At 43.8% G+C, this 25,098-nt stretch overlaps 3 protein-coding genes across 9 annotated transcripts; all 3 read left to right on the plus strand.

Annotated features, from left to right (window-relative positions):
- The first annotated feature begins 1,066 nt into the window (after positions 1 to 1,066).
- ART4 (ADP-ribosyltransferase 4 (inactive) (Dombrock blood group)) lies at positions 1,067 to 4,793 on the plus strand. Of its 3 annotated transcripts, XR_005259154.1 has the most exons (4): positions 1,067 to 1,553; positions 2,083 to 2,800; positions 3,624 to 3,887; positions 4,029 to 4,793. XR_005259154.1 is itself a non-coding variant. In XM_038155397.1 (3 exons), exons 1-3 carry the CDS (start codon positions 1,461 to 1,463, stop codon positions 3,716 to 3,718), a joined length of 906 nt encoding a protein of 301 aa, XP_038011325.1. In that variant the 5' UTR covers positions 1,067 to 1,460; the 3' UTR covers positions 3,719 to 4,793. The 3 variants fall into 3 exon arrangements, 2 of the variants coding, with proteins under 2 accessions (XP_038011325.1, XP_038011324.1); XM_038155397.1 differs by having other exon boundaries at positions 3,624 to 4,793; XM_038155396.1 differs by lacking the exons at positions 3,624 to 3,887; positions 4,029 to 4,793 and having other exon boundaries at positions 2,083 to 3,607.
- Positions 4,794 to 4,811: 18 nt separating this feature from the next.
- Positions 4,812 to 12,198, plus strand: SMCO3 (single-pass membrane protein with coiled-coil domains 3). Of its 5 annotated transcripts, XR_005259155.1 has the most exons (4): positions 4,812 to 6,689; positions 7,196 to 7,246; positions 8,579 to 10,278; positions 10,734 to 12,198. XR_005259155.1 is itself a non-coding variant. In XM_038155398.1 (3 exons), the coding sequence occupies exon 3, from the start codon at positions 8,596 to 8,598 to the stop codon at positions 9,271 to 9,273; it is 678 nt and encodes a 225-aa protein (XP_038011326.1). In that variant the 5' UTR covers positions 4,812 to 6,689; positions 7,196 to 7,246; positions 8,579 to 8,595; the 3' UTR covers positions 9,274 to 10,402. The 5 variants fall into 5 exon arrangements, 4 of the variants coding, with proteins under 4 accessions (XP_038011326.1, XP_038011327.1, XP_038011328.1 ...); XM_038155398.1 differs by lacking the exon at positions 10,734 to 12,198 and having other exon boundaries at positions 8,579 to 10,402; XM_038155399.1 differs by lacking the exon at positions 10,734 to 12,198 and having other exon boundaries at positions 8,582 to 10,402.
- A 927-nt stretch (positions 12,199 to 13,125) lies between these two features.
- WBP11 (WW domain binding protein 11) lies at positions 13,126 to 23,807 on the plus strand. The gene is made up of 12 exons (XM_038155220.1): positions 13,126 to 13,221; positions 14,231 to 14,348; positions 15,167 to 15,198; positions 15,818 to 15,911; positions 16,318 to 16,514; positions 17,363 to 17,496; positions 18,248 to 18,447; positions 19,262 to 19,456; positions 19,963 to 20,064; positions 20,954 to 21,274; positions 21,877 to 22,059; positions 22,714 to 23,807. The coding sequence occupies exons 2-12, from the start codon at positions 14,285 to 14,287 to the stop codon at positions 23,145 to 23,147; spliced, it is 1,956 nt and encodes a 651-aa protein (XP_038011148.1). The 5' UTR covers positions 13,126 to 13,221; positions 14,231 to 14,284; the 3' UTR covers positions 23,148 to 23,807.
- Positions 23,808 to 25,098: the final 1,291 nt, after the last annotated feature.

The raw sequence follows: 25,098 nt of genomic DNA on the forward strand, positions 1-25,098 counted from the left end.
GGACCTGAGCACTCAGATCACGTTACAAATTTACTGCTGAAATGGAGGAATTCGATTGTGGCTTGGTTAATGCAGCGCTGAGCACCGCCACAAATCCTCTGCTGCCATCTTTCGGCCTCTGTATTTGTTGTAGATAATAATAACTTGCCTTGCTTCTGAAGTGTTTGAAAATGCAAATTCCTGACCTCCTGATTCCTTTCATACTAAACATTCACTTACAGGTCAGAGGGGAAAACCAGGGACACAATTTACCAATGGATTATATGCAGCCGAATTGACACTTCAGTGGAGGGGTTTGTCATGATTGCCAGCTCCCAAGGGAGTCTGTCTCAGTTTAGGTCTGTTTTATCTCTACACAAACAGAGGTGGAGTTGCCTCTGAATAAATTCTTGAGCCCTCTTGAGCCCTTTCTGAAATATAGCCCAAGGTAACAGAGAAATTCCAGGACAGAGAACTAGGTAGTCTGCATCCATTACTTTGTATGGCACTTCATGGCATCATCTCATGTCACCAGCAGCCACTGTTTTGAAAGGAGCCCACTACGAGACCTTTATGTCACCTCCAACACTATCTCAGCCATATTTTGTGGATGCTCTGCCCACAGAATCCAAGAAGCTTCACAAACCTCCCTTATCTCAGGGAATCACTCCATGTCTGGAGGTTCCCCCCTCACCCAGCCTATCATTATCAGGCCATGGAAAATGGGCTTCACTTTTCTGTAGTCAGAACCAAAGCCTTGACAGTTCTTGGCCCTTTTTCCATACAGAAGAGTTATCGGAGGCCATGGGGCTCTGTGGGTGGATAACTCACTGCCAGTATTTGGAAGGGTGTCTAGAAAGCAGCTGCTAGAGAAAGGTTTGTCTCAGCACAGAATCTGCATTTACACGCTCATTTTGCCTGTGCCAATGTAAACAGTCCAGCAGAATGCCACTCTGCAGTGCTGTAGGAGGAGGATTGGCAGCACATGAGCAGAAAGCAGGGAGTGATAAGGAGGAGAAGGAGAGTTAGGTTATCGCTGCTTCCAGATGGGATCCCAACCCACCCTGCATTTCTGTGTTGGCTTTATCAGAGTCAACTTCATTAAAAGAGCTTTTATGCTCTTAACCAGGGAGCAGTCACCCTGGCACTCCTCAGGAGAAGTGCCTTAGACTTCTCCAAGCCACGGTTTTCTTCCTTTTTGCAAGAACACCAAATACTTTGGAATCAAAAGACGTGTCAAGGTGATGGTCACTCATGCCAGCTGAAGCTGGTGCAACCAGACACTTCCTTATGGATTTTGGGCACATTTCTACCAGTAAATTGTCTGCTTGGATTGATTAATGACTTCTGAATTGCAGTAAATGAGCTCTGGTTGAAAAACAGCCACTAAAACCTGAGTGCAAATTACAAACTACGGAATTTTCCAGTTCAAAGAAAAACAGAAAGAAAGAGGTGCAAACTACCCTTCCTTTAAAAAAAAAATGTTCTTTACAGTGTCTTGGGTGGACTCTGCGAAGCTGGTGACACTGGGCAGCCTCCTGTTGCTGATCTTCTCACAAATACTGGTAAAAGAGGTAAATATTGCTCTTTATTTGAAATAATGAAATTTCTTATACCACAGAAATAAACTTTTTTTTTCCATTTGAAACAGATTCTTTAAGGAGTTTTTGGTTCAATTTTAGCTTTTCTGCTTTCAGTTCCTTTGTTCCATTTCTTACCTGTCTTAATTTCTTTTAGTTACTTGGTTGGAATTTTCCTCCTGTTTGCAGCCAGATGATTTCATAGAGTGTTTGTGAGTAGATCTCATGGAATCCTTCCTCTCCTTTTCCAGCCTGTCTAAATTGACCAATGCTCCTGGGAGATTCTAATGTAGCACATCCATATCAAATAAGAACTCTGTCATCCTGACCTGTGGTGGTGTATAGACAATAAACTGAGGTTGCTCAGGACGGTCTCGCTAAAGATTTTCTACCTGCCTTACTTGCTCTGCCAATAATAACAAAGAGTCAAGGAAAGGGTAGAGAAAAACTTGGCTTGCATCCACAAAGATACACAAGAAATTCACACTTCTGATGCTAATCTTCATGTGCTTTTGTGTTGCAGGCTATGTCCCCTACCCTGATGGATATGGCTCTGCATTCCTTTGATGACCAGTATCTGGGGTGCAGAGAGGAGATGATGGAAGAACTGGAGCAAGGAGGCTATTTTCAAAAGGAAATAGCTGCTAACAAGGACTACTTGCGTCTCTGGAAGAAGGCTCAGGAGGCTTTGCTAAAGAGCCCTGTAGGTCTGCTAAGGGAAATGCGTGACAGCCATGCCACAGTCCTCATGGCTTACACCATGAACTCCTCCCTGCACTCCCAGCTGAACTGGGCTACATCCACGGCAGGAATCTCTCCAGAGCACTACAGACACAACTTCAGCTTTAAATATTTTCACTTCTACCTAACAACTGCTATCCAGATATTGAAGGAATGGCAGAGCAGCATGGGGGAACATAAGTGCTACCAGGTGCACAGGGGTGTAAAGGATTTCTATATCGAGGCCAAGGTAGGCAGCAGGGTGCGATTTGGCCGTTTCACTTCTACCTCCCACCTCAGGAATGAAGCCCGGAAGTTTGGGAATGAAACTTTGTTCACGGTGACCACTTGCCTGGGAGCAGCTATGCAAGGCTTTTCTTACCACACATCGGAGAAGGAAGTCCTCATTCCCCCTTATGAGATATTTCTTGTTAAAAGCTTCCTTCAAACCCAGCAGGGTAACCGGCTGCATCTGCATTCTGTGGGGAACTACAGCAAGTACCAGTGCCAGCTGGTGGAAGGTATTGTACACAGGCTCTCATGCAAGGGGGCTCAGGACAGGCTGTTCTCCACTGCCCCAGGCAGCTGCACCCACCTGGGGCCACACTCAAAGCCAAACCTGTAGCTCACCTGCTGTGTTTGCCTACAAGACCCAGCTTTTACCTGTTTGCTGGGAAACCTGGGACAACCCCACAGTTACTAAAGATGAATCAACAGCAGGTCTCAAGGTTCTTTGCAGCCCCCACTTATCCCAAGTGTTGTTGTGAGGATGTTGTAGGACTCATGCCTTTGGGTCCCAGCATTGTTATTGCAAGAGTGGGTGAGATTTGCTTGAGCCAAGTAATCTATGCTGGCGTCTTGCAATGCTGCTACACTTCAAGACTCAGAACTATTCTAGGCTTTGGTCCACTACTACTCTGGCAAGCTATAACTTCTACTCTTATCTCTGGCAAGCTGAGAGAAGTGTAACCAAAGCTACTGTCGATTTAGCTGCCCTGAGGCAGCAGGGAGAAAAGGTACCCTTTGACAAAGAACACACTAACTTTCCTGATTATAGAGAGAGCTCTATGCTGGAATAACTTATGGGGCCTGTTTCACATCCCTGCCTTTCTGTGAGTCTACCACCAGTCCAGACTCTTGCTTTGTCTCTTTGTTCAGCAGTGTGTCAATGAGATCTTTGAGCTCAAAACAATCATTTAGGAATGAGGGTTTGTGCCTCCAAAGCCAAAATAATAGATAGAGTTGAGAAAATGGCCTTTGTGGGCAAAGGTTGTGTTAGCAAAACCAAAAAGCTTTAGGCAGTGAATAGAGGTCTAAATGACTGCTCTCTTTATTTCCTTTCAGCTTCAGGAAGCAAGAACAGTGGTTATACTGCACTCGCCTCTGCCATTCTCCCTAGTGTGCTTGGAGTTTCCCTGTGCTTGGCCCACAGTCTCTGATTCTCTGGCTGCATCCAGATACATGCCCTTGAATAGCAGGCAAGAAGCCTCTGGATTCCTGCTGCAAGAGAAGGTTTAATCTTTCCTCTGCTTTCAGCTGCAACTCTGCAGCTGGAACTGGAACATTCAGCCTGGTTCATCAAAACAGACACTCCCTGGACCCATTCAGGTAGGAAGAAGGTTATCTATGGCCTTTCTGAAGACTAGATCAGGGATAACCTTCACTGAAGACACCTTTGTCCTGAGGCATTCAGGAAAGACACAAGGCGCTTTGGACTCCTTATAAATCTCTTAATATCTTTATTTTTAGTGAGAAAGAGTCAGTCTGTGGGATGTGGAAGGCACCATGGCAGTAAGTTCAAGTGGGTAACTGGGCAGCTGTGCATATCTCCTTTGAGTGCAGGGAAAGTTGGTGCCAGGGTGTCCATCGATGAGTCGGATTATTGCGTTGGTTGAAGAGACAGAAAAGTGCATTAAGTCGTGCAGATTCTGGCAGACCCTGAACAGCCTTTCTTTGCCACTCTTAAAAACAAGATGAACTAAAATTTCTGGAGTGGTGTCTGACTCTGAAAAGTGAAGATAGGAAATCCAGAAGGCATTATTACAAGGGAATTACAGAGCAATAAAGGTGGAATTTTTTTGGCTAGATTGTTACATTTCTGAAATCAATTATCCAAACTGCTAACCCAGCTGACCCATTCTTCCCCAAGACATTAGCTGGAAGAAAACATAGAAAAAGTTCTTGATAGTCTTTTCTGGGACCTTACCAAGCAGCCAGCAAAATATGGTGTAAACAGCTGCAAGTATTGTTTCCCTGATGGCTGCAGGAAGCATGACTTTGTCCTGAAATCTTCAAAGTAAGGGAAGTGCTGTAAATTAATTATTCTTATGTTTTGGTGTTTTTTGGTAGATTTGTGTAAGTCCTAGAAAACAACTACTTTGCATCATCATCAGAACTATAATCCTTCAGTTTGTATATACTGGTGGGTCTACACAGAATTGAAACCGCATTTTTGGGTGGGGGAAATAGACACAGCAAAGTCAAACGCATGACATCTAGGTTCAAGGGACAAAGCAATTGTAATGACAATTGTAAGACTGAGTAATGACATGTTTTGTCAGGCTACAGTTCCCTTTAAAGGGATTTATATTAGTCAGTTTATACACTGACTAGATGGTGCAAGCATCCTCTGGTAGGTGGAAGCACAAAACACTCTCCTTGCTTGGGTGCCCATCATGATACCATTTTGACTGCTAAGAAAGTTATGTCCTTCTGCTTGCACCTCCGAGCTCTCACAAGGCCAGCTAGAGACACAGTCCTGGGATAGTGTGCAGCTCAGAGACTGCTCCTGATGTTGCCTCTGCTTCTGCCAGAGCCCTGCAAAGCTGGACTGGTTGCAGCAGACATGTTTCATCAGCTATTGCCGTGGTTAGATGTGTAGTCAGAAGTGTTCAAGCAATTGCAACTTCCTGTCCCACTGTATACTTTTAAAGACTTTTTCGTCAGAACTCAGTTCAACCATCTGCCTTTTCCTCCATTTCTTTCCCATGACAAAAGAGGTCTGAAATTGCATGAAATGGCAAAACTGATTTTAGCCTTCACTGCTGTTCAGAGCTGAGTCTGGGCCTCCATACCACTTCTACTCTCAGGGCATCAGAGACCTGGCAAATCGCAGCAAGTAAGGATGACAGATACCCCAGATCAAGTATTCTCCTCCAACTCAATAGGCCTGCAATAATAGCTATTAATCCTCCCAAAAGATCCAGAGTAAAGCAGGAACAAAACTGTCTTCATATTGTTCAAATTACTTTCTGTCTTGTTCCAAATGATGAGAGCTCTAGAAGAAAAGAATTTGCATCCACTGCAAACACAGAAGACCTGAAATATGTTTCCAGAATGTGACACACAGGCAGTTGCCAGCCTGATCAATTCAATTCAGTTCAATATCTCACAAAGTATTTCAGGACTACATGGCATTCTCAGTGGAAAATACTCAGCAGTCACAACTAATTGACATTTCCAGAACTATAGCAGTTAAATCATTTAGTGTTCTCTTTCAGCTTATGTTCTCATGCCCACAGCTCCGACAACAAGAGAGTTTGGCACTCTGACTGTATTCATTGGAGTTGAATACAGCAGCTCAGCTTTCAGGTGAAAACACGTTAGCAATTGCAAAATGCACATTTTATGCTTCATCTTATATTTTCATCTGAGAAGCCAGCCATCCTCTATAGTGAAAGCAGCGTTCCTAGTGAGACCCTTGTGGGCTGCAGGTCCACCTTTCTAAGGACAAGAGCATGAAACATGTCTAGCTTGGTTGGAGGCATATATACAACTTGTCTTACTGGAACAGACAAAGCCTGTTTCCACTGTCTGTGGCGTCTATTCTTCTGTTTATGTGGGATCATTCAATTTTTCTTCTGTAATTTGCAGGCGTACAAAAGAAGTCATTGCAAAAATTCATTATTTCAAGGCACAGGTGCAAGCATTAATGTTTCTATTTATGAACAACAGAAACCAGTAAAAACCATAATCTTGTATCTATTTGAATTAGATGTGCTGTCCTACACCTTTTATGTTCTGAGCACAGCAAGTGACACCATCCCCTTTCAGCCATGGCTGTAGGTGCCTGTGATAGCACCTCTGCTGCAGGCAGGAGGGATTTGTGCTGTACCCATTCTCGCCAGGAACAGAAGGCCTTTGGAGGATCTAGCAATTGGGAACTAGCATCAAGTGAACGGAATTCTCTTAAAATTGGAAGGATGGCGAGAGGAGGAAGAAAATGAGATGAATCTGGGTAAACATCACACAATAGAATTAATGACAGGCAGGCACAGGATGCAGCTGAAGCCCAGCCTCCGGATCCCTAACTCATCACATGCTGCTGGAAAACACCAGGCGAGCAGAGGGGAAAGAGGCTGAAGTTACTATCCCATACACATTTCAACAGGAGCATTCAGACCAAATCAGGTAGGCAGTGTAAATGTTTAATTAGAAAAGTTTCTGTAGTAAATTTTCCTGGAGCTGGAGAAATAGAAATACAGAAATATATATGGCCTGCCTAATTCTAAAAGAAAAATATAAAAGCTAATGAAAGTGCTACTGTGAAGAGTAAGAAGTAATTTTACCATTAGGAGATATAAAATCTAGAACAGCTGTAAGAAGCTGAAATAATCATATGTAATGAACAGATTCTAAAAGTCTTCTCCACACCTGCCCAGTATGTAAAATGTTTGTTGAAGTGCTTTTCCTTCTAAAACAATTTGTCTTCTCAGTTTCTACCAATAAGAGAAAACAAATGACCTTACAACAAAACAGCACTGGAGTGGAAAGGTTTTAGTATTACATTGAGTCAGAAAGCAAGCCAGCAACATCCCTGAGGCAGGATTGATATGAAATCATAGCCTGCATTATCATGGCTTTATGTTTCCAGAAAATCACAAACCTTTATTGTATATGTATTTGGCTCCCTACAGCTTGTATAAGAAGATGTGTTAAGCAGTTTATTCTCTTGGCAGAGATACAAGGTAAGTGGCTGAAAGAAATATACAGTACTGTGCAAAATATTGGGAGAGAAAAACTCTTTTCAGACTGGCTTGTGTTCCAACACTGAGATTAAAAGTTGGCAGGAGATTGTGGAAATCATTCTGGTTTTTTTACAGTGACCTTGTGGGGGAGGGTGTATTTAGTAAAATACAGCTGGGTCAGTGTCAGATGATTTGCAGCTAACAGATAGTGCAAGAACTACAAAGGACCAAAATGGCACAAAGGTATCTTTACAAGAAGAAAAATCTGGGTCTCTACACATAACTATTTGTAGCTCTAACTGTGATATGTAGGCACCAACAGCAAGAAGAGAAACATCTTAGAAAAATGCAAAGCACTGCACAAAAGTGGCCCAGATTTACAATAAGAGGGCCGAGACCGTGAAAAGTACCAACAAAGAAATGAGTCATCCCCTCATTCGTAGCTTTCCCCTTTAGCAAAGATGTTTGCATTGAAGCTCAAATCATGCTAAAGCATTTTCACTCTGCAGCTGGTGATAGGTTAAAGGGAAGTGACAGCATTGATTACAGAATCTTAGTGATGAGGAATTACTCCCTGATCACTGTTAACTCAGTCTCTTTGGACTCTATGTTGGCATGCAGTTTCTGAAGAAATAAATATCAGGGAAGGAAATACAGTGAGAGATGTGTGTAAGGTAATATAGGTTAGGATGGGGTTATTATAAACAATTTTACTATTCACTATGAGTTCAGAGAGTAAGCTTCTTAGTACAAGCACAGAATGCTTATATAGTATCATATTCTCTTGAATGTTAGAAGAAAAAGGCTATACTGGCATAAAATACCCTTATAGTGACACAAACCATATCCACCAATCATCATGATTACTGAAAAATTGGATGCCATTAAAGGGAAAATATAGGCTGATACAAAAGAGTGCCTGGAACAATCCTTTAATATTTAAGCCACATCTTTAATTTTGCTGATTAGATGGGATTGTTCCATTTTTTAGTGAACGAGTTCCACCATCTTCAGTTTCCAAGGTTCAGTTTCAATTTCAATCTTCAGTTTGCCAATGGCCCACATCCATTTTGCCAATCTGCTCATTACATGTTTGTTAGCTATTTTTGTTGCTCTGAGCATACCCAATGTCTTACAAGGTGCTTTTCCAATCACTTGGCAAAGATCCAGAACAAGGATTAAGATTTCTACATTTACAAGCTATGCCTTGGGATTTGACCTGCTCAGTATGAAAAGAACCAGTGGGGCAGAGACAAAGCAGATTTCACTGTTCTTTAAGGGCTATGGTTATGGGTGTTAAACAGAGTAAGAAATTTCTTTTCTCTTTTGAAGCAGCCTGTTTCTGAAGAATGGCATTGAGTGACCTCCTTTACCCAGATAATCCCAAGAGAAAGCAAGAACTGATCCATCTGCATCAGGAATTGCTTGACTGTATGTCCACAAATTTCCATGCAACAAACGAGCTGGTTGGAGTGCTGAATGATCACCTGGGCTGTACAATTACCCCCATTGAGATGCGAGAGAGCAGTACAGTCAAGGAAAACTGTGAGATTATCATTCAAGTGATGAGTGAGATTCAGCATCAGGTGCAGAAGATTGATAGTGACATGAAGGACAAGCTTGAGCCAGTGCTGTACCAGAAGCTGTATGATATCAAAGAGCCCGAGCTGGAGAAAATTGCAATAGCCCAGAGAGTTTTTTCCATTATTTTTGGAGAAGCAACTTCAACAGCTGCAATGGTAGCTATCAAACTTCTTGGCTCCAATCATTTAACTCTCACTGTGAGCAAGCTCATCGGCATCCTTGCACAGATTGGGGCATCTGTTCTTGGGGGAGTGAGCATTACCATTATTGGGCTTGGCCTTGAGATGATTCTTCATGCCATCCTGGGAGCTGTGGAGAGGAGCCAGCTTCTGACAGCTGTGAGAAGCTACGAGAAGCACCTGGCTGAGTTTAAAGCAGCCTCAGAAAAGTACCAGGGTGCCATACATGAAGTAACTTCTTTGGTGAGGCAGCAAGTTCAGTAAATGAAGGTGGAGTTCTCTCTTCTGCTGTCACAGCAGCTGCAGCAGCTTATGCCTATGGAAACCTTTTCGATTCTTTATGACAAATCAACTACTGATGGCTTTTTAATTTCTTATTAGTGGCAGCAGAACAAGAAAAGTGATAGTTCAGGAAAGTGGCACTGAAATACATTAACAGAGAACTGGTTTACAGGTGTTTCAGAAGGGCGATGTTCCAAATGCTTTGCACCTTTGCTTAAGCTTATTTTCTGGGAAGCATTGTAGGTAACCTTGAACTGTAATTCATACTAGAGACAATAACACAGGCTGCTGGACTGGTAGTAGTGAGAAGGTGTGTTTCTCTATCAAAGATGACAACACAATGGGAGAAAACAATTTCAACAAGGCAATTCATGCCAGCATCTGGAGGCTTTATGAAGACATCTGTGGTTGCTAAACCCTTACTGTGGTTTAGTGCTAAATCTGATAGACTGAATTCAATTACAAGGACTAGCTGAAGCATATTTAACTGCTATTTTCTGCCCTCCTAAGGAGCCAGCCAGAGATCTTCTTTAAATAAACTCTAATCCCAGTAGATTGGCAGGTAAGAGAAGCCTGGGCCTACATGCAGATACACAAAACCTTGCTCCACCACTGAGAGAAACCAGCTGCTGCATTCCAGGTGTGCCTGGCCGTGAATAACCTCTCGTGCTGGTGGTGCTCTGCTCCTGCCAACCCACATGTAAAAATTTCTGTGCAAAGTTGCTCTTTTGTTGATTGGAGTGGGATTATACCCATGTACAAGTGCCTGTAGGATTGCAGCCCTATTAAACTAAAGTTATTTTCAAGGCTTTACCTGATCCCACCAACTGGGGGACTGCCAAGAATGTGCTCAGATTCTGCGCTTCGCAATACACTACCAACTGTCCTTTTTTCAGATTTTAAAACCAAACCTGGAAGCAAGAACATTATTTGTAGTGTCTTGCTCTGATTTGCAGTGGATTGTTTTTTCTTGATCTTAGAAAAAAGGTAATTTAAGAACTAATAAAAATGTACATGAGTATTTGAAGACCTCTCTTTTCTGTACTTGCTTTGTTTTGTTTGGGGTTTTTTTTGTCTGAAAACCAATCTTAAACCAAATAATAAAGAAATATTAAAAGCTTCAGTATACAAGCAATTAATATTATTTTAAATTCATGATGGACTAATCTAGTAGGGTTGTGCATAGGTTCCTTTTTTAGTACCCGCTTCCCCCATACTAAAACCATGTCCAAATTCATACATGCTTGCTAATATTCAATATTACCAATCTTAATTTATTAATAACTAGATGATGCCTATGAAATAAAAAAATGGATGAGATTCACAACCCTTCCATTCTGGGGTTTGGGGGGTTTGTTTGTTTGTTTTGTTGGGTTTTTATTCTCCTCCACTTCTGTTCTCTTTAATATTTTCTGACTCCTCTTCCCTTTTATGCACAAAAGCCACTAGATGGCAATGAAACTGGAACCCAACAACTCTGCCAAGTCAAAAGGGAGAAAGCCCAGGGATCAGGAGCATAGGTGGGTGCCAGGGCCTGAGAAACTGGGACCAGCTGCAGACTGGGCGATGTGAGTCAGGAAAGGCACTTCAGTGGTGGCAAAAAGCACTGCCTTGCCTGCACGAGGTATTGTGGTGGATGACGTGGTCACCTGAGGCATCACTTCTCCGAGATGGAACATCTCTTGTCTCCTGACACAAATGGCACTCAGTTTAGAGGTACTTCTATAGAGGCAAGAGACCGTCAGTCAGTAGAACAGCAATATCTGTGTGTTGGAGAGGCAGGAGTTCCTGGCTCCCATTTTCTATGTGCAAATGTACACTCTAAACTAGGAATTAAAATCAGCTCTGACAGATTGCCAATCACTGCTGTATGAGAATAGTGGAGTCAAAGAACAACAAATATGTTGTATTTTTCAAGCAATTTGCCCACATGTTCTTGAATTCTAATGCTAAGCAGTGTCTGGGGAAGTGAGGTATGCAATGAGGAACACAGAGGTATAAAACTGCTACTCGCCTCTAGGTATATCCTTGTTCCTGGTGGACTTTAAGGAAAGCGGGTCTCCCCTAAACAGATTTAATTCCTGCTCTGTCTAATCCTCTGGCCAGTCTTATGTTTAGTGCTCCAAAGATGTCATAACCAGTCTGTTGATATTTCCCCTGCAGACTCCTTCAAGCTGCCTCTCAGTGTGACAGAAGTACCGAGCGAAAAATGTGAGAGGACTATTGTCCTCCAAATCAGCAGACACTGCTGAGAGAAGGCAGTCAGGGCTGAGGCAGTACCACTGTCCCCACTGAGCCAGGACTGCCAGGACCCCAAGCCTTGTGAGGTGCAGCGAGCCTTCGAAGACTCAGCCATCCCCCTCTACAGTGGCATGGCACCTGACAGGGATGTGTATGGCCACAGCTTTCCATCACATCCTCTTGAGTGTACTGCCTTTGCTTGGGCTGTTGCTCTGGACAAAGGATTAGGAATTAAAACTGTGATATATGTGTTCCAAATAAGAACAGCCTCAAAAAAACTGCAAACCAGCCCAAACCAGTGTAAGCTGCTTCCAAACCTATGTGGAAAACCAGTACGGTTGCAACCAAAATCTGCCTGGCTGAATGTTTTTTCTGGTGACAAGAATAATACAAAGACAACCTGCCAAAGAGGCACAAGGTGGGGATGACCATGCTGTGCATGTGGTTAGCAAGACTCTGTAGGCACTGAGAGCTCCTGAAGCCTTGGCTCTGAGGATGCTCCTTGATTTTGACTTTGTGCAGCTTTTGACTAAACGCTGGCATTAATGTGATGTATAGCTTATAGTCCTTTACCCATCCTGCAATGAACTTTACAAATTAGCCAACTGAGTCTCCGTTACTTGAAAAATTATAACAGCATTGTGTTGCACGGTATGTTCACCAGGAGCAGGGAGTCTAGAAATCCTGCCCAGGGATCTGACCACCTCTGCTCCCAGATGCCACCTGTGCAGAGAAAAATTTCCTTCCTACATCTCCTCCCCAGCATGCTAATTCTTTAAGCCTGCACCAATGCTTTATTGCTTGCACACTGATGTTTCGCGCATCTTCATCCTGGTTCTTCTCGTGCTGTGGACTTTTGCTGGAAATTGTGCTTTGGACGACGACACAAAACAGTTCCCACCAGGTGTTCACCAGCCTCGTCAGTTCACCGCAGCAGGGGCTGTAGGAAGAGACAAATAACAGAGTAGCTTCTGCGGTGCCCGACGGCAGCAGATTACCTCTCCCGTTCTCTTTGCACAGAGAGGTCCCAGTCCCGCTCGCAGGGGAGCAGCGCTGCGGCGAGGCCAAGCCCTCAATAACCCATGGAACAGGCCCGAGGCTGTGGGCAGCCCCTGCCCCCGCAGCGCTCTGCACTTATTCCCCACGGACAGCGGCTTCCCACACGTCCCTCGGCTCTGCCTCGTTTCAGGGCACGGGGAGCACTTTGGGGGATCTCTCCCGGAGAGCGTGAGGGAGCAGAGGCCGCGTTCGCAGCGTTTCCAGCGCTGGCCGTAAGGGCGCACCCCTCCCGCACCGCGCGCGTCCACCCGCTCCCAGAGCCCGCCGGGGCCGGCTGGCCGCTGGCTCTGTCGCTATCTCTATCGCTATCTCTATCCCAGGCCCTGGCCCTGGCCCCGTCCTTGTCCCGGTCTCTATCCCGCCCTGTCCCGGCTTCCGCCCCGCCTTCCCGCCCCACCCCGAGCCAAATCCCCACCCCCCCCCCCCCCCAACCATAGAGTTGAGGCCTCCGAGGGGGAGCGAGGGGCGGCGGAACCATCGAGGCGCGGCCGCCGCTTCCGGAGCGCGGCTCCGCGCCGCCACTCGGCGCCGGTGCAAGATGGCGGCGGGGCCGCGGCGGCGGCGGGCGCGGGGCTGAGCGAGGCCGCGGCGGCCCGAGGGAGCCGGAGCCGGGCCCGGCCGGGCGGAGCGGTGAGAGGGGCGCGGCGGTGCTGGGCTGCGAGGGGAAGAGAGGAGAGGAGGAGGCGGCAGTTCGCGCTGCCTCATTTTCCTCCTCCTGCCATCGGGAGTAGGAGGGGGGGCTTTCTGCCCCGTTCCCCTGTGGCCAGAAGAATAATGAATTAAGTGCTTGATTATATTTTTTTTTCACCTTCGGCCGTTAACTTGTTCCGTTGAAACTCTTTAGTCTGAGTCCTTAGAAGATGTGAAGCTGAGGAAGTTTGTTCTCTTTCCCTTTAGCCTTTAAATATTAGAAAGACGGGAAGTATGGGGTGTAAATGTAACTCCTACCTGTGTTTGGTGAGCTTCCCACCTAAGGAAGCGATAGTGTCTTGTAAAAGAAAAAAACAAACCCACCCCAGTGTTTTTGCAGGGAAGTAGTTCTGGAGGGGGAGGAAGAGAAGAAACATCCCTGGCTGTAGTTTGGACACTTCCGTAGTCATGTGTAAGCTGAAGAAATGTCTAAAGACGGGAAATAATTTTGTGCGGAATAATCCTACACTTGCTGATACAGTGGGTGCTGGGGAGAGATATCAGGGGCAGTTAGAAGTCTGAGGCAAGGAGGAGACTTGTGGGGAAACATTTGAAACAGAGAAAGGTGAAAACTGGAGAGCACTTATGAGAATGAATGAGAAGCTAAACTGTGATACGCTCTTAGAAAAATATGTGTTTTTCCCTGCCCTGCAGCCCTCAGTAGTGTAAGCACAAAGCTTCTTGGTTTGAGTTGTAATGTGGATAATAAAACTCATCAATTAGCTTCAAATTATATCCCACTAAAATAGTAATAAGTAGGTACCTAGTTAAATAGTAGTACTTTGTTGGAGTAGGGCAGTTTTGATACAGGTGCTGAGCTCATAGTCAGGTTTGAGGACCTTACAGGTGTTTGGGGTCTTTGAGGGAGTAACTTGCTGCTAGAAAGAAGAGAAACAAGCATCCTCGAACTCCCAGTGTGTAGGACCTGACACCATGTCATCTTTTCCAGGTCCCTCCCTCTTTTTTGAGTTTCATTTTTTGAGGCAGAAGAAAAAAGATCAAAATGGGGCGGAGATCTACATCATCCACCAAGAGTGGGAAGTTTATGAATCCCACGGATCAGGCCCGTAAGTATCCATAAAAGCTAAGCAGGGGGGAATGGGGAGTGCCTAGAGGAGCAGATAAAAAGCTTTCTCCGAGGATAGAATCCTCACTTGTGGATCAGAACTGAGTTTCTCTAACTTGGAAAATATTATCTCGGTTTTGTCTGGGAAGGCTGCTTGCTTTCATGCTCTTGCTTCTCTTAAGTATTTTCCTCTTGGTTTTCCACTGGTTATCAGTGTCAGAAGGCCTTGGTGCTTAGTTGTTGGATAAACTGCAGGCTGCTTCCTGGGACAGAGTTAATCTGTCCCAGGCAGGAATCTGAGGAACATGTCAGATTTTGCAGGTGCTCTGGTTAGATGGGGGAGTTGTCTTACTGGTTTATTTCTACTTTTGGTCACATGCCAGGTATTATCAATGCTCAGTGAATAAAGAAAATCCAGACTCCCACAGTGGATATGCTTTATTTCAGAGGCATTCTCAAAGCCTACATATTTTTAAAGTGTGTTGTCTGATGACTCTATTTCAGCTTCTGTGCAGCAATCTTTTCATGATTGCACCTATTGCTATGACTTCAGTTGCCTGTTGTTCTTTTTTGTATGGAAAAAGCCTTGCTTCTGGAGACATGAAGACTGCAGTATCTTTTTTTTTTTCCTGTATAAAAGACAAGAAATATAAATCAATTTCATGCTATCTTTCTCTTTCACTGAAAAGCTGAGTTGCAGTAAGTCTTTGTAAAATGGCTGAGCTGTTGAGAAACAGCCCTAGTTTTGATGAAGGAAAGGTTCTTCATTAATTTGATTTTGTCTTTCAAGTCATTTTTTTCTTTTTCTTTCCCCTCTAGGGAAGGAAGCTCGGAAAAGGGAACTAAAGAAGGTAAATAAAGAGATTAGGGAACATGTAGCTGGCATTTCCTATACCATGTATCGTGTGTGTGATTGTAAAGGGCCATGAATAGACTGTGGATATTTTGGTTGATATCCTAAGACTGACTTTGGAAATACTATCCAAACATGTAGTTCAAAAAAAATGGAAGTCTTGTTTGGAGTAAGCATATCCCCAGCTGATCTTTAACTTGTAATTATTTTTGAAACATTGCTGGAAGTACTTAGTAATTAAAAAAACCCAAAAGGACAAAGCAAAGAAGCAAGCAACAAACCAAATAAAAAAAAATCCAAACAAATAAAGCATCCAAGAGTCACACACATTTTAGTGTGTTCTAATGTATTTTGTCAGTTGGTTATTGTGTTGATTGTATGTGTCTTAGCTGGAGTGAAGGAATGATGGTAGCATTTGCAATTACCAAGATAGTGGAATCAAAATTACTAGAAGTTGTAACTTCATTTGCTGCTGATTTTTGCCACGGTGAACGTTGTCAGGGCATTCTGAGGTGTGATTTTTTTTTTCTTCAAACTGAAAATACTGCGAAAGGGGTAACAGATGTTTTGTGTCTTTCTACTGTGAAACTTTCTGTCTGTGTAATCTCTGATCTTAGAACAAAAAGCAGCGGATGATGGTCCGAGCGGCTGTACTGAAGATGAAAGATCCGAAGCAGATTATCCGGGACATGGAAAAGTTGGATGAGATGGGTGAGTGAGAGGTACCAGGTGTTGGACTTAGGCTGCGGTTTATGTAGATGCACAGTGTAGTTTTAACTGCCAATGGGGGAGACTAAAATAGAGTAATCTTTTTTCCTTTCCTGTTAGAAGGGGGGATTCTGTGTATATCTGGGGATTGATTATGATTTGAGATGTTGTGGTGCCATCAAAGACGACTTTTTCCCCAGAAGATAATTGATAAGAAAAACGAGTAGTGTGTGTGTGTGTGTGTGTGTGTGTGTGCTGCTAATGTGGAATTCAAGGAGGGGATTGTCATAACGCTGAAGACTTCCTGAAAACAGGGATTGGAACTTGCATTGAAATACTTTCATGCATCACAGTTGTGCAGTAGAGTGATTTGCAATTTTTTTGGTCTTTTTTTGCTGTCTTGGATCAGAGTTTAACCCAGTACAGCAGCCACAACTCAATGAAAAAGTGCTGAAGGACAAACGCAAAAAGCTCCGTGAGACTTTTGAACGTATCTTGCGGCTCTATGAGAAGGAAAATCCTGACATCTACAAAGAGCTGCGCAAGTTGGAAGTGGAGTATGAGCAGAAGAGAGCACAGCTCAGCCAGTATTTTGATGCTGTCAAGGTAATGCTTACTGTATTTCAGTCTTGTAACTGTGGGAGTGTATTCTGTTTGCTCATTAGGTGTGACTGTTACAGAGGAAGGGAGATTTATATGAGTTCAGCATCGTGTGGCCCGTATGAAATATTAATTTCCATAGTACCTCAAATTAGGGCATTTCAGCAAGGACAGTGTGGTGGTTTCAGGTCACTGTTTGTCTCTGATATGCTGATCTCATTCAAAATGAGAGGAGGAAAGGAAAATTTGTGTGGCAAATCAACAATATCAGCCTTTTGTTTTCTGTATTAAAGAGAGAGTGAGCCCGTGAGTGTGCAATTGGTATTTCTGTGAATTTCTGCTAAATCTCTTGCTGGAAATAATGATAATCTTTTGGCATTCCTTTAAAGATCTTTCTCTAATATTCCTCCCTACCGTGCTTGAGAACATAGTGTTTTGCTAGTGCAAGGATCTGTAAGACTTCTTTTTTTTTCCTCTCCTTTGGAACATGCAGCAGTCTGTGACTTGAATACTTCAAAAACACAAAAGCACAGCCACACTTGCCTGCAGTCTCTTCATTTAGTAGATTAAAGGTCTAAAAGAAGGTGGAAACCTGACCAAGTTTTGACTGAAATACTAAAGCTTTTCATGGGTGCATTGCAAGTGCTTTGGTTTGCATTGAAAGCTTTTGCTGTTAACACTTTCCCAAATTTCTTTCATGGACTGCTGCAAGATAACACACCCTAGGAACAGACACGTTTAACAAGTGGTGGCAGGTTCCATATGTTCTGTACTTCAAAAAGTAAAGACTTTGTGCAGTAGCTTCTGTGGAAGTAACCCATTCTCTTTTTCTGTTTTTTTACCCTCCCTTCCAGAATGCTCAGCATGTTGAAGTGGAAAGTATCCCCTTACCAGATATGCCTCATGCTCCCTCCAACATCCTCATACAGGACATTCCCCTTCCAGGGGCTCAACCACCTTCTATCCTCAAGAAGACATCAGCCTATGGGTAAGTGGAAAAAAAAACTTAGGGGGGACATAAAAAGGAAACACTCATATTATGGCGGAGGAGCTAGGGGTAGAACCAGAGGTAATATTGACTTGTACAAGTCAGGAGTTCTGTGCAAGTGAATTGTGCTTTCTTTTAACCAAAGCCTTTTTTAATCTTTCCCCACTATCACAGCATTCTGTTTAAATTTCTTTGGGTAAAACATGATGCCTTCTAGTTTTTGTGCTTTTCATATCAGCAGTGTAGATCAGTAGTAGTAGTATCAGTTCATATTAGAGCCCTACTGTTATGAACATAAATTCCCCTTAAACTGCTGTATGTGTGTTCTTTTGTCCTGCTGCTGTATTCAGTGTATATGGATAGTTCATATAAACTCCTAGTTTGCTTGGTTTTGTTTTGGGTTTGGGTTTTTTTTTATTCTAGTGCTAGTTTTTTTTCTATTTCTTTCTGAATAGCCTTCTGTTTTCACCAACTCTGTGATTATTTCATTCTTCTTCTGTGGTAGGATTCAATAGCTGATTTTTTTCAGTATTGTCTTCAATTGCTTTCTGAGGAGCTTTTGTCTGATCTTCTTCAGTCATGTCTTTGTTTGGTGTTGTAAACCCCTTGTGTCAAATCCGTACTTTTTAAATGTTCATGTTTCTTTTTGAAGTCTGCGTAGGCAGTGGTGAGAGAAGGCTAAATAATTCCACTAAAGGCATGTTTGCTTTAATTGTGTTCCTGCATTTCTCATTTCCTTTCGTATTTCCAGACCACCAGTTCGGTCCATTTCTGTGCTTCCTCCTCCGGGGCTTGGTGTTCCGCGTTTACCTCCAGGCAGGAAGCCCCCTGGCCCTCCACCAGGGCCACCCCCTCCTCAGGTCCTACAGATGTATGGCCGTAAGGTGGGCTTCACCTTGGACGTGGCTCCTCGAAGGCGAGAGGAGGAGATTTCTTACAGTTCTGAAGCAGGTAAGGACTTCCCTATTCCTCTCTGCGGTTTTCCTTGACCTCTGTTCTGCTGTGGATGGTACTGCTGTGAACACAGTGTGCCCCAGACAAAATGTTCTCTGGGCAGTATGAATGTTAGCACTGTTTGAAGGACTCTTGCTAAGTGATTGCTCTCTGAGGTAATTCAGATATATTAATAATATCTGCAATTTTGCTACCAACTGTATTTTTAAATGTTGAAACTTATAATTACATGTCTCGGATACTTTTTTTTGTTAGGTTTCACAGGTTAGATTTTTTTGGATGAACCCTTAACAGTGCTGAAACATTGTTCATATTATTCCTTAAAAAAACTCAATCACTCTCAGAAAAACTGTCTCCTAAAAAAACCCATCAAATAAACACCCTCAAACCAAAACGACAACAAAACCCACAACCAGCCCCGAGTGTGCATTTGCTAGGAGAACATAGGTCCTCTTTTTCATACAGTTGCTGTATCATCCCTAGAAACTTTTGTGACTAGATGAATTAGCTTTGTTTCATGCCAGAAGACATCGAAATATTTCAGTGGTGGGCAATTGCTGTACAGAACTTGATGAATCAGTTGCAGTAGCAGTTGCCTTTACTTTTTTGCTGTGCAAGTTAATAAGCAGATTGATAGGAAATCTTACAGATTTTCCAAAATATCCTTTAAAAATGTGTGCTAAAAAGTAAAGGGATCACAGTTTGCCCATGCTTTTGCTAAGGGGAGTGTTGTGACTGTAAACATACACTGGTGTGGAAGAATATTTTGTATTTGGAGTTCATGCATTTCCTAATACTTTGTTTTCTGTAGGACAGCGAGGCCACGATGATGACATGTCCAGCACTAGTGAAGATGAAGGTTATCCTGAGGATATGGATCAAGATAAGCACGATGAGAGCAGCGATGACAGTGACAGCGATAGGTCGGATGCAGACAGTGAAGGAGAGGACTTCCTGCATCGTGATAATGACAAGGAGAGGGAAGGTGGTGAAGAAAAGAAATCAGGTGTGAAGGGGAAATGAGAGACTGGGGGTTGATTTTTCAAAAGAAAAACACTACTTGATAGAGTTGAGAGTGTGTGTGTAATTTATTTAGTCAACTAACAGTGTTCTAACTCACCTGAATTCCAGCTGAAGTATTTTTATTAATAAATGCGTCAGAAGGAGGCTATCTAGAAGTGAAACAACTTTCAGATAAACCTGTTTTCTTAAAAGTTGAGTTAGCTTATAGCTCACAAGCCATTTTTCACCTGAATCATTGCATTGGTAAGATACCCTACAAAATTAAGCCTCAGTGTAAAATATGCTCACTTGCTTGGGGGAGACCAATTGGTAGAGGACACAAGGTTAGCAAAACTTCAAACAATCAGAAACACCAGTGCTAACTCTTATCTAAGGAGCATCATGATGTTAGACTGATAGGCTGTCTATACCAGGTATCAACATAACTGTCTGATTTTTTTTATTTTCGTCCAACCCCTGTCACTCTTACCTGTACTCTGCTTTCCCCAGGTCACAGTGTCCGGTTTGCAGACATGCCTGGGAAGTCACGAAAAAAGAAAAAGAACATGAAAGAACTGACTCCACTCCAGGCCATGATGTTACGAATGGCAGGTGAGTAAGGTGGATATAATATGTGGTAAGATGCCTTTAGACTTCCAGTTAAGGTTTCTGTGGGCAGCTTATTTTGCACAAGTTTTATTTTATAGAGTAAATATTTTACTGTCATAATGTAGGCTCTGCTGAGAGTATCAGCTCTCATTAGGTATTTGAGTTATAGTTGGGTTTTTGCTCTTTTTTTCTTTTGTTTGTTTGGGTTTTTTTGGTTTTGTACTTTTTTTTAAATTTATTTTTAAGTAATGTGTGTGTTTTGCATAGCAGAGTTGAAGTTAAGAGTAGCAATTTACTGTTTTTTTCTTCTACACTTTTTCTTGCTTAACTTTTAAACAGTTGTTCAAATGAAAAACAAATCTCTTGGTGAAAGAGAAAGGGTAACATTGTCTGTGTGCTCAGCATGTAACCTGTAAGGATTTGTACTCCCTGAAAATAGCCTTCTGCTGAGATAAGTTAACCAATAAAACAAACTCTGTTTGTTTGAAAAAGAAACTCCAGTATCTTTCAAAGGTGCAGGAGTTTCTTGGACATGGGGATTTTGTTTATTGTGGCATTGTGTCCCCAACTCCCCGTTGCTTTGTCTCCCCACGCCTTAAAGGCAGAGATTAAATAGCAGAAGTTTGGGCTGATAGTACAAGTTTCAGGTCCCAGAGGAGCACACAACTCTTGTTGTCAGAGCTCTCTCTAGAACAGCAATGATTTTGCTGCTATTATTTTTATTTGTTTTCATTTTATGTTTAACAGTAAAAAGTGGTCAGATTTTTTCCCTTTGAAGTAAGGCTTATCTTTCTCTTGCTTCTTTTTATTTAATTCTGTGTACTCGGTTTTCTCTGATGTTCACAAAGATGTTATGTGTAGATAGATTTTATAAGTGTATCTCCATATCCAGGTCAGGAAATTCCAGAAGAAGGGAGAGAAGTGGAGGAGTATTCAGAAGAAGAGGAGGAGGAGGAAGAGGACTCAGAGTCTGAAGAGACATCACAGCAACAGCAGCAGCAACAGCTCAGCGAGGAAGCACTTGCAGAGACCGGGTCATCTACTGCGACTTCCCAGGCGCAGCAGCAGCAGCAGCAGCAGAGTGCACAGGCTGTGCCACCAGCTCAGATACAGGCACCTCCCATGCCCGGGCCTCCTCCTCTGGGACCACCTCCAGCCCCTCCACTGAGGCCCCCAGGCCCACCCACCGGCCTTCCTCCTGGCCCTCCACCAGGTGAGTACTTGGTTTACCCTGCTGTGAGGGATGCAGGCTCTTAGGCAGTGGTATCAGTGTGGGAGTTTGGAAGCTGCAGAATGTGTTGCAGGTGGAATATATGTACCCACTTAGTGAGTCTGTCATCAGTCTGCATCATTGTTGCTGTGCCTTGCTTTTGAGGCATCAGCTCCTGTAGCTGTAGTCTTCCTGATGGTTGTCTTTGTTAGAGCCAGCACTGGCAGACAGCAGCAGAGCCAGTGTATGAAGTGGAATAAAAGAGCCAAGGTAGTTATTTTTAGGCTAGAAGAAAAATGCCGCAAAAAAAGGTTTTTAGGTGTTTAAATTCTGACAAACTCAGCTCAGAAGCTGTTACCAGATACAACCTAATTATATGGGGAGGAATCCTTTTTCCATGATACACTTTACTTTCATAAAGGTGCTTTAACTGTGTAACTGCTGCCTCTGCTTGAGATTTGTAGAAATTCTATTTATTCTGGCAGCTAGGTAATACAGCTTTCATTCATAGGCTGAAGATCTTTATCCTTGGCTGATGAGATGGTTGCTGGGATATATTTTTAACTGTGAATTACATTTCTTGTTTGTTACATGAACGCTTTCAGGAGCTCCTCCGTTCCTGAGACCTCCGGGGTTACCAGGGTTGCGTGGGCCTTTGCCTCGACTGCTGCCACCTGGTCCTCCCCCGGGGCGACCTCCTGGTCCTCCCCCAGGCCCCCCACCAGGCCTGCCCCCCGGTCCTCCTCCACGTGGTCCTCCTCCTCGTCTGCCCCCTCCTGCCCCACCAGGTAAGGGGTTCTGCTTGTTTCTGTGCCAAGTCCCTTCTTGCTTTCTTTTCGCAGTCTTGGCTGTGGTGATCCAGCCAGAGAGGTGTAATTGGCTGCCAGTTTGCCTTTGTTCCTGTCTGTGCCTGTGGCTGCACTGTGCCATGTGCTATTACATTATTCTGTGCAATAACAAGGAAATGCTGTGCATAGTTCGGTAGCAAGAAATCTGCCCTGAAAAAAGGGAATTTCAGAGTTTAAATTTTTACTCTGCTGGACTCTTTCTGAAGAGCTTCTAGGTGCTGTAATGGTGCTCCACTAAATGAGTTGGAGATCTGAATATTTATTTTTTGTGCCTGGGTCAGACATTTCTGATGACTCTGAAATTCCAGTCAGATGGATTGTCAAGAAACTTTATTCTCAGATTATAATTTAAAAGGGAGCAATAAACAAGCTCTTGTGGCTTTCAGAGCCTGAAGAGCAGCACTTTCAATCCGGCATTTAGTGCAGATTTGAAAACCTCTGTTAGTTTTTTTTAAGCCAGTGCTGCTGCATCTTGTTGGAGGTTGCTTTGTTTTGCTCCTTGTTCTTGGCATTCTAAGCCTATGCGCTTTTTTCCTCAAATATTTTGAAATTCCCAGATGTGGAGACAGCTCACACTTCCTTTTCTTCTTACAGGTATCCCTCCTCCTCGCCCGGGCATGTTAAGGCCGCCTCTGGTGCCTCCCTTAGGACCTGCCCCACCCGGGCTCTTTCCACCAGCTCCCATTCCAAACCCCGGGGTACTGAGTGCCCCGCCCAGCCTGATTCAGCGGCCCAAGGCGGATGACACCAGCGCGGCCACCATCGAGAAGAAAGCCACGGCCACCATCAGCGCCAAGCCGCAGATCACCAACCCCAAGGCGGAGATCACGCGCTTCGTGCCCACTGCCCTGCGCGTGCGCCGCGAGAACAAAGGCGCTTCCGCTGCCTCCCAGAGAAAGCAAGAGGATGAGCCTGCCCTGCCGTTAACCAAAGCTGCCCCTAAGGCTGGATCATCTGCCCCTATCTCTGTACAGACAAAGGATGATGTGTATGAAGCTTTCATGAAAGAAATGGAAGGTCTCCTGTGAGCTGTCGTAGACCCAGTCAGCTTTCCTGCCCCTCTGAACACGGATCAGAGCACTGTGGAGGGAGAAGAAGGGAAAGTCCTCCTGCAAGCAACGAAAGGACATGACTGGAAATAGTTCCCTACCCACAGGTTAACTTGCCAGTGTGGTGTGAGCAGAGACCACTGCAGCTGAGGTGTGCCTGGGAACCTCCTTTCAGAGCCACCACGTCCACCTGGGGAGAGGAAGTTGCAGTGAAGAAGGCGATGCTGCTCCCCTCAAGTCCTCCCCCTTCCTTAAAGGGAGATAGTGATGCTCTGGGGATGGGGGTGACTATTCCCTGCCAAAATCCTTACACACCCTGAGTGCTCTGGTGAGGGTAGTGGAACAGGTTTTTGAGGAGCCAGAAAAGTGTTAGCAGCATTTCATACACAAATGGTTGTCCAGTTTTTATTTTCTGTACTGGTTTATTTTTTCTGTAAATATTTTATAATCATGTTTTTTAGTTGCAGTGAGGTTGATCAATCATCTTTCTTCCAGGGTAGTCAGGGAGGTAATTTGTTGCATATACTGTACACTGGAGTTTTTCATCCTATCCCTTTATGGTCATCTTGGTGGATTTTTGTTGGCTGGGGAAACTTCATTTTGTCTTGTGAAAGACAATAAATGTTCAGTGTATCAAAATACCTCTTTCTCTGTGATTTGTGAAAACCTAGCAGGCAGGTGGAGATGGGGGGAGGGTTCTTTGCTTGCCTTGGAGGATGATAAAGGCATTCAGAACCTCAGAAAAGTAATAATCACGTTGTAAATAACATATACTTACTTTTTCCCTCTAAGCTTCTGCTATGTTCTTAAGTTCCTAAACATCCCTCTTAACCTTTAATGGTAGCTAGTGAAAACTTAAGCCTTGAAATACTACTAATAATTACAAAACAATTTATTTTAAATACTCTGATTGGGAGGTTTGCTTCGTTATCAAGCCTCAGGTCACTACTGGGTGCATCATGGACAGGCTACCTTAAGTAAAAATTAGTAAATAATTTTAATGTTGAAAGGTTGACTGACAGATAATTTTAGTAGTGGCTAATATTAGGATACCAGACTAGCAGATACCTCAAACAATACATTTAGTTGGCTGTAAGTTTCAGGCTTAGCTGAATGCACCATGTTTTGAGGTTAAATCTGCTTTAAGGAGACAAAGTTATTAGCGAACCAAACTTACAGTTGAAAGCTTGGAATCTGTTTTCACAAATTCTGGACACAATCAAAAATGTTTGCGCGGCAGTTCTTTATACTGAGAACAGGTAAAATTTACATGAGCCCACCCACCTAAAGCATATTGTGTGATGGAACTTTACAGAATTCTTGAAACACGAAATTCTTTCTTTATTAAGCAGCTTCTGTTGTGGAAGTTAGCTGATGACATCAGCTATGTTACCATGTTACGTTACGTTACTTCTCAATTTACCAAAGTTGAGAAGATTTCAGCCTGGAGACAGATTATTCAGCTTGAAATCCCCAATATGACTGATTGCAGCAATACTGAAGTAAATTGTCTCTAGAATCAGAGAGACGTTTTGTATTATGTCTTCCTGCCTAGTTTCTACGCCTATCAGTAATGCTGCGGTGTAAATGCTCCCACTAAAACTGAAGCTCTTTTATCATAACAGTAATATATTTTTAAAGTAGCCCTGCAGAAACACTTCTGAGGTTTAAAATACAGGATTATTTCTGAACCGACAGCCGCGGCATTCAGCGGGGTTCCCCTGGTTCCAGGGAGGCGGCGGTGAGAGCTCCCGCGTCTCCTGGGGCGGGCGGGGCGGCGTTTCCCCGGCCGCTGTCCCGGCTCCCGGGGCGGGCAGCGGGGGCGGCTCCGCGGGCGCGGCCGCCGGCGGCTCCCATTGGCCGGATTTGGATCCGCGGCGCCATTGGTCGGAGCGAGCCGGAGAGCGCCGCGGCCAATCGGAGAGCCAGC

This window comes from Motacilla alba, chromosome 1A (genome assembly GCF_015832195.1).
Source record: "Motacilla alba alba isolate MOTALB_02 chromosome 1A, Motacilla_alba_V1.0_pri, whole genome shotgun sequence".
NCBI lineage: Eukaryota > Metazoa > Chordata > Aves > Passeriformes > Motacillidae > Motacilla > Motacilla alba.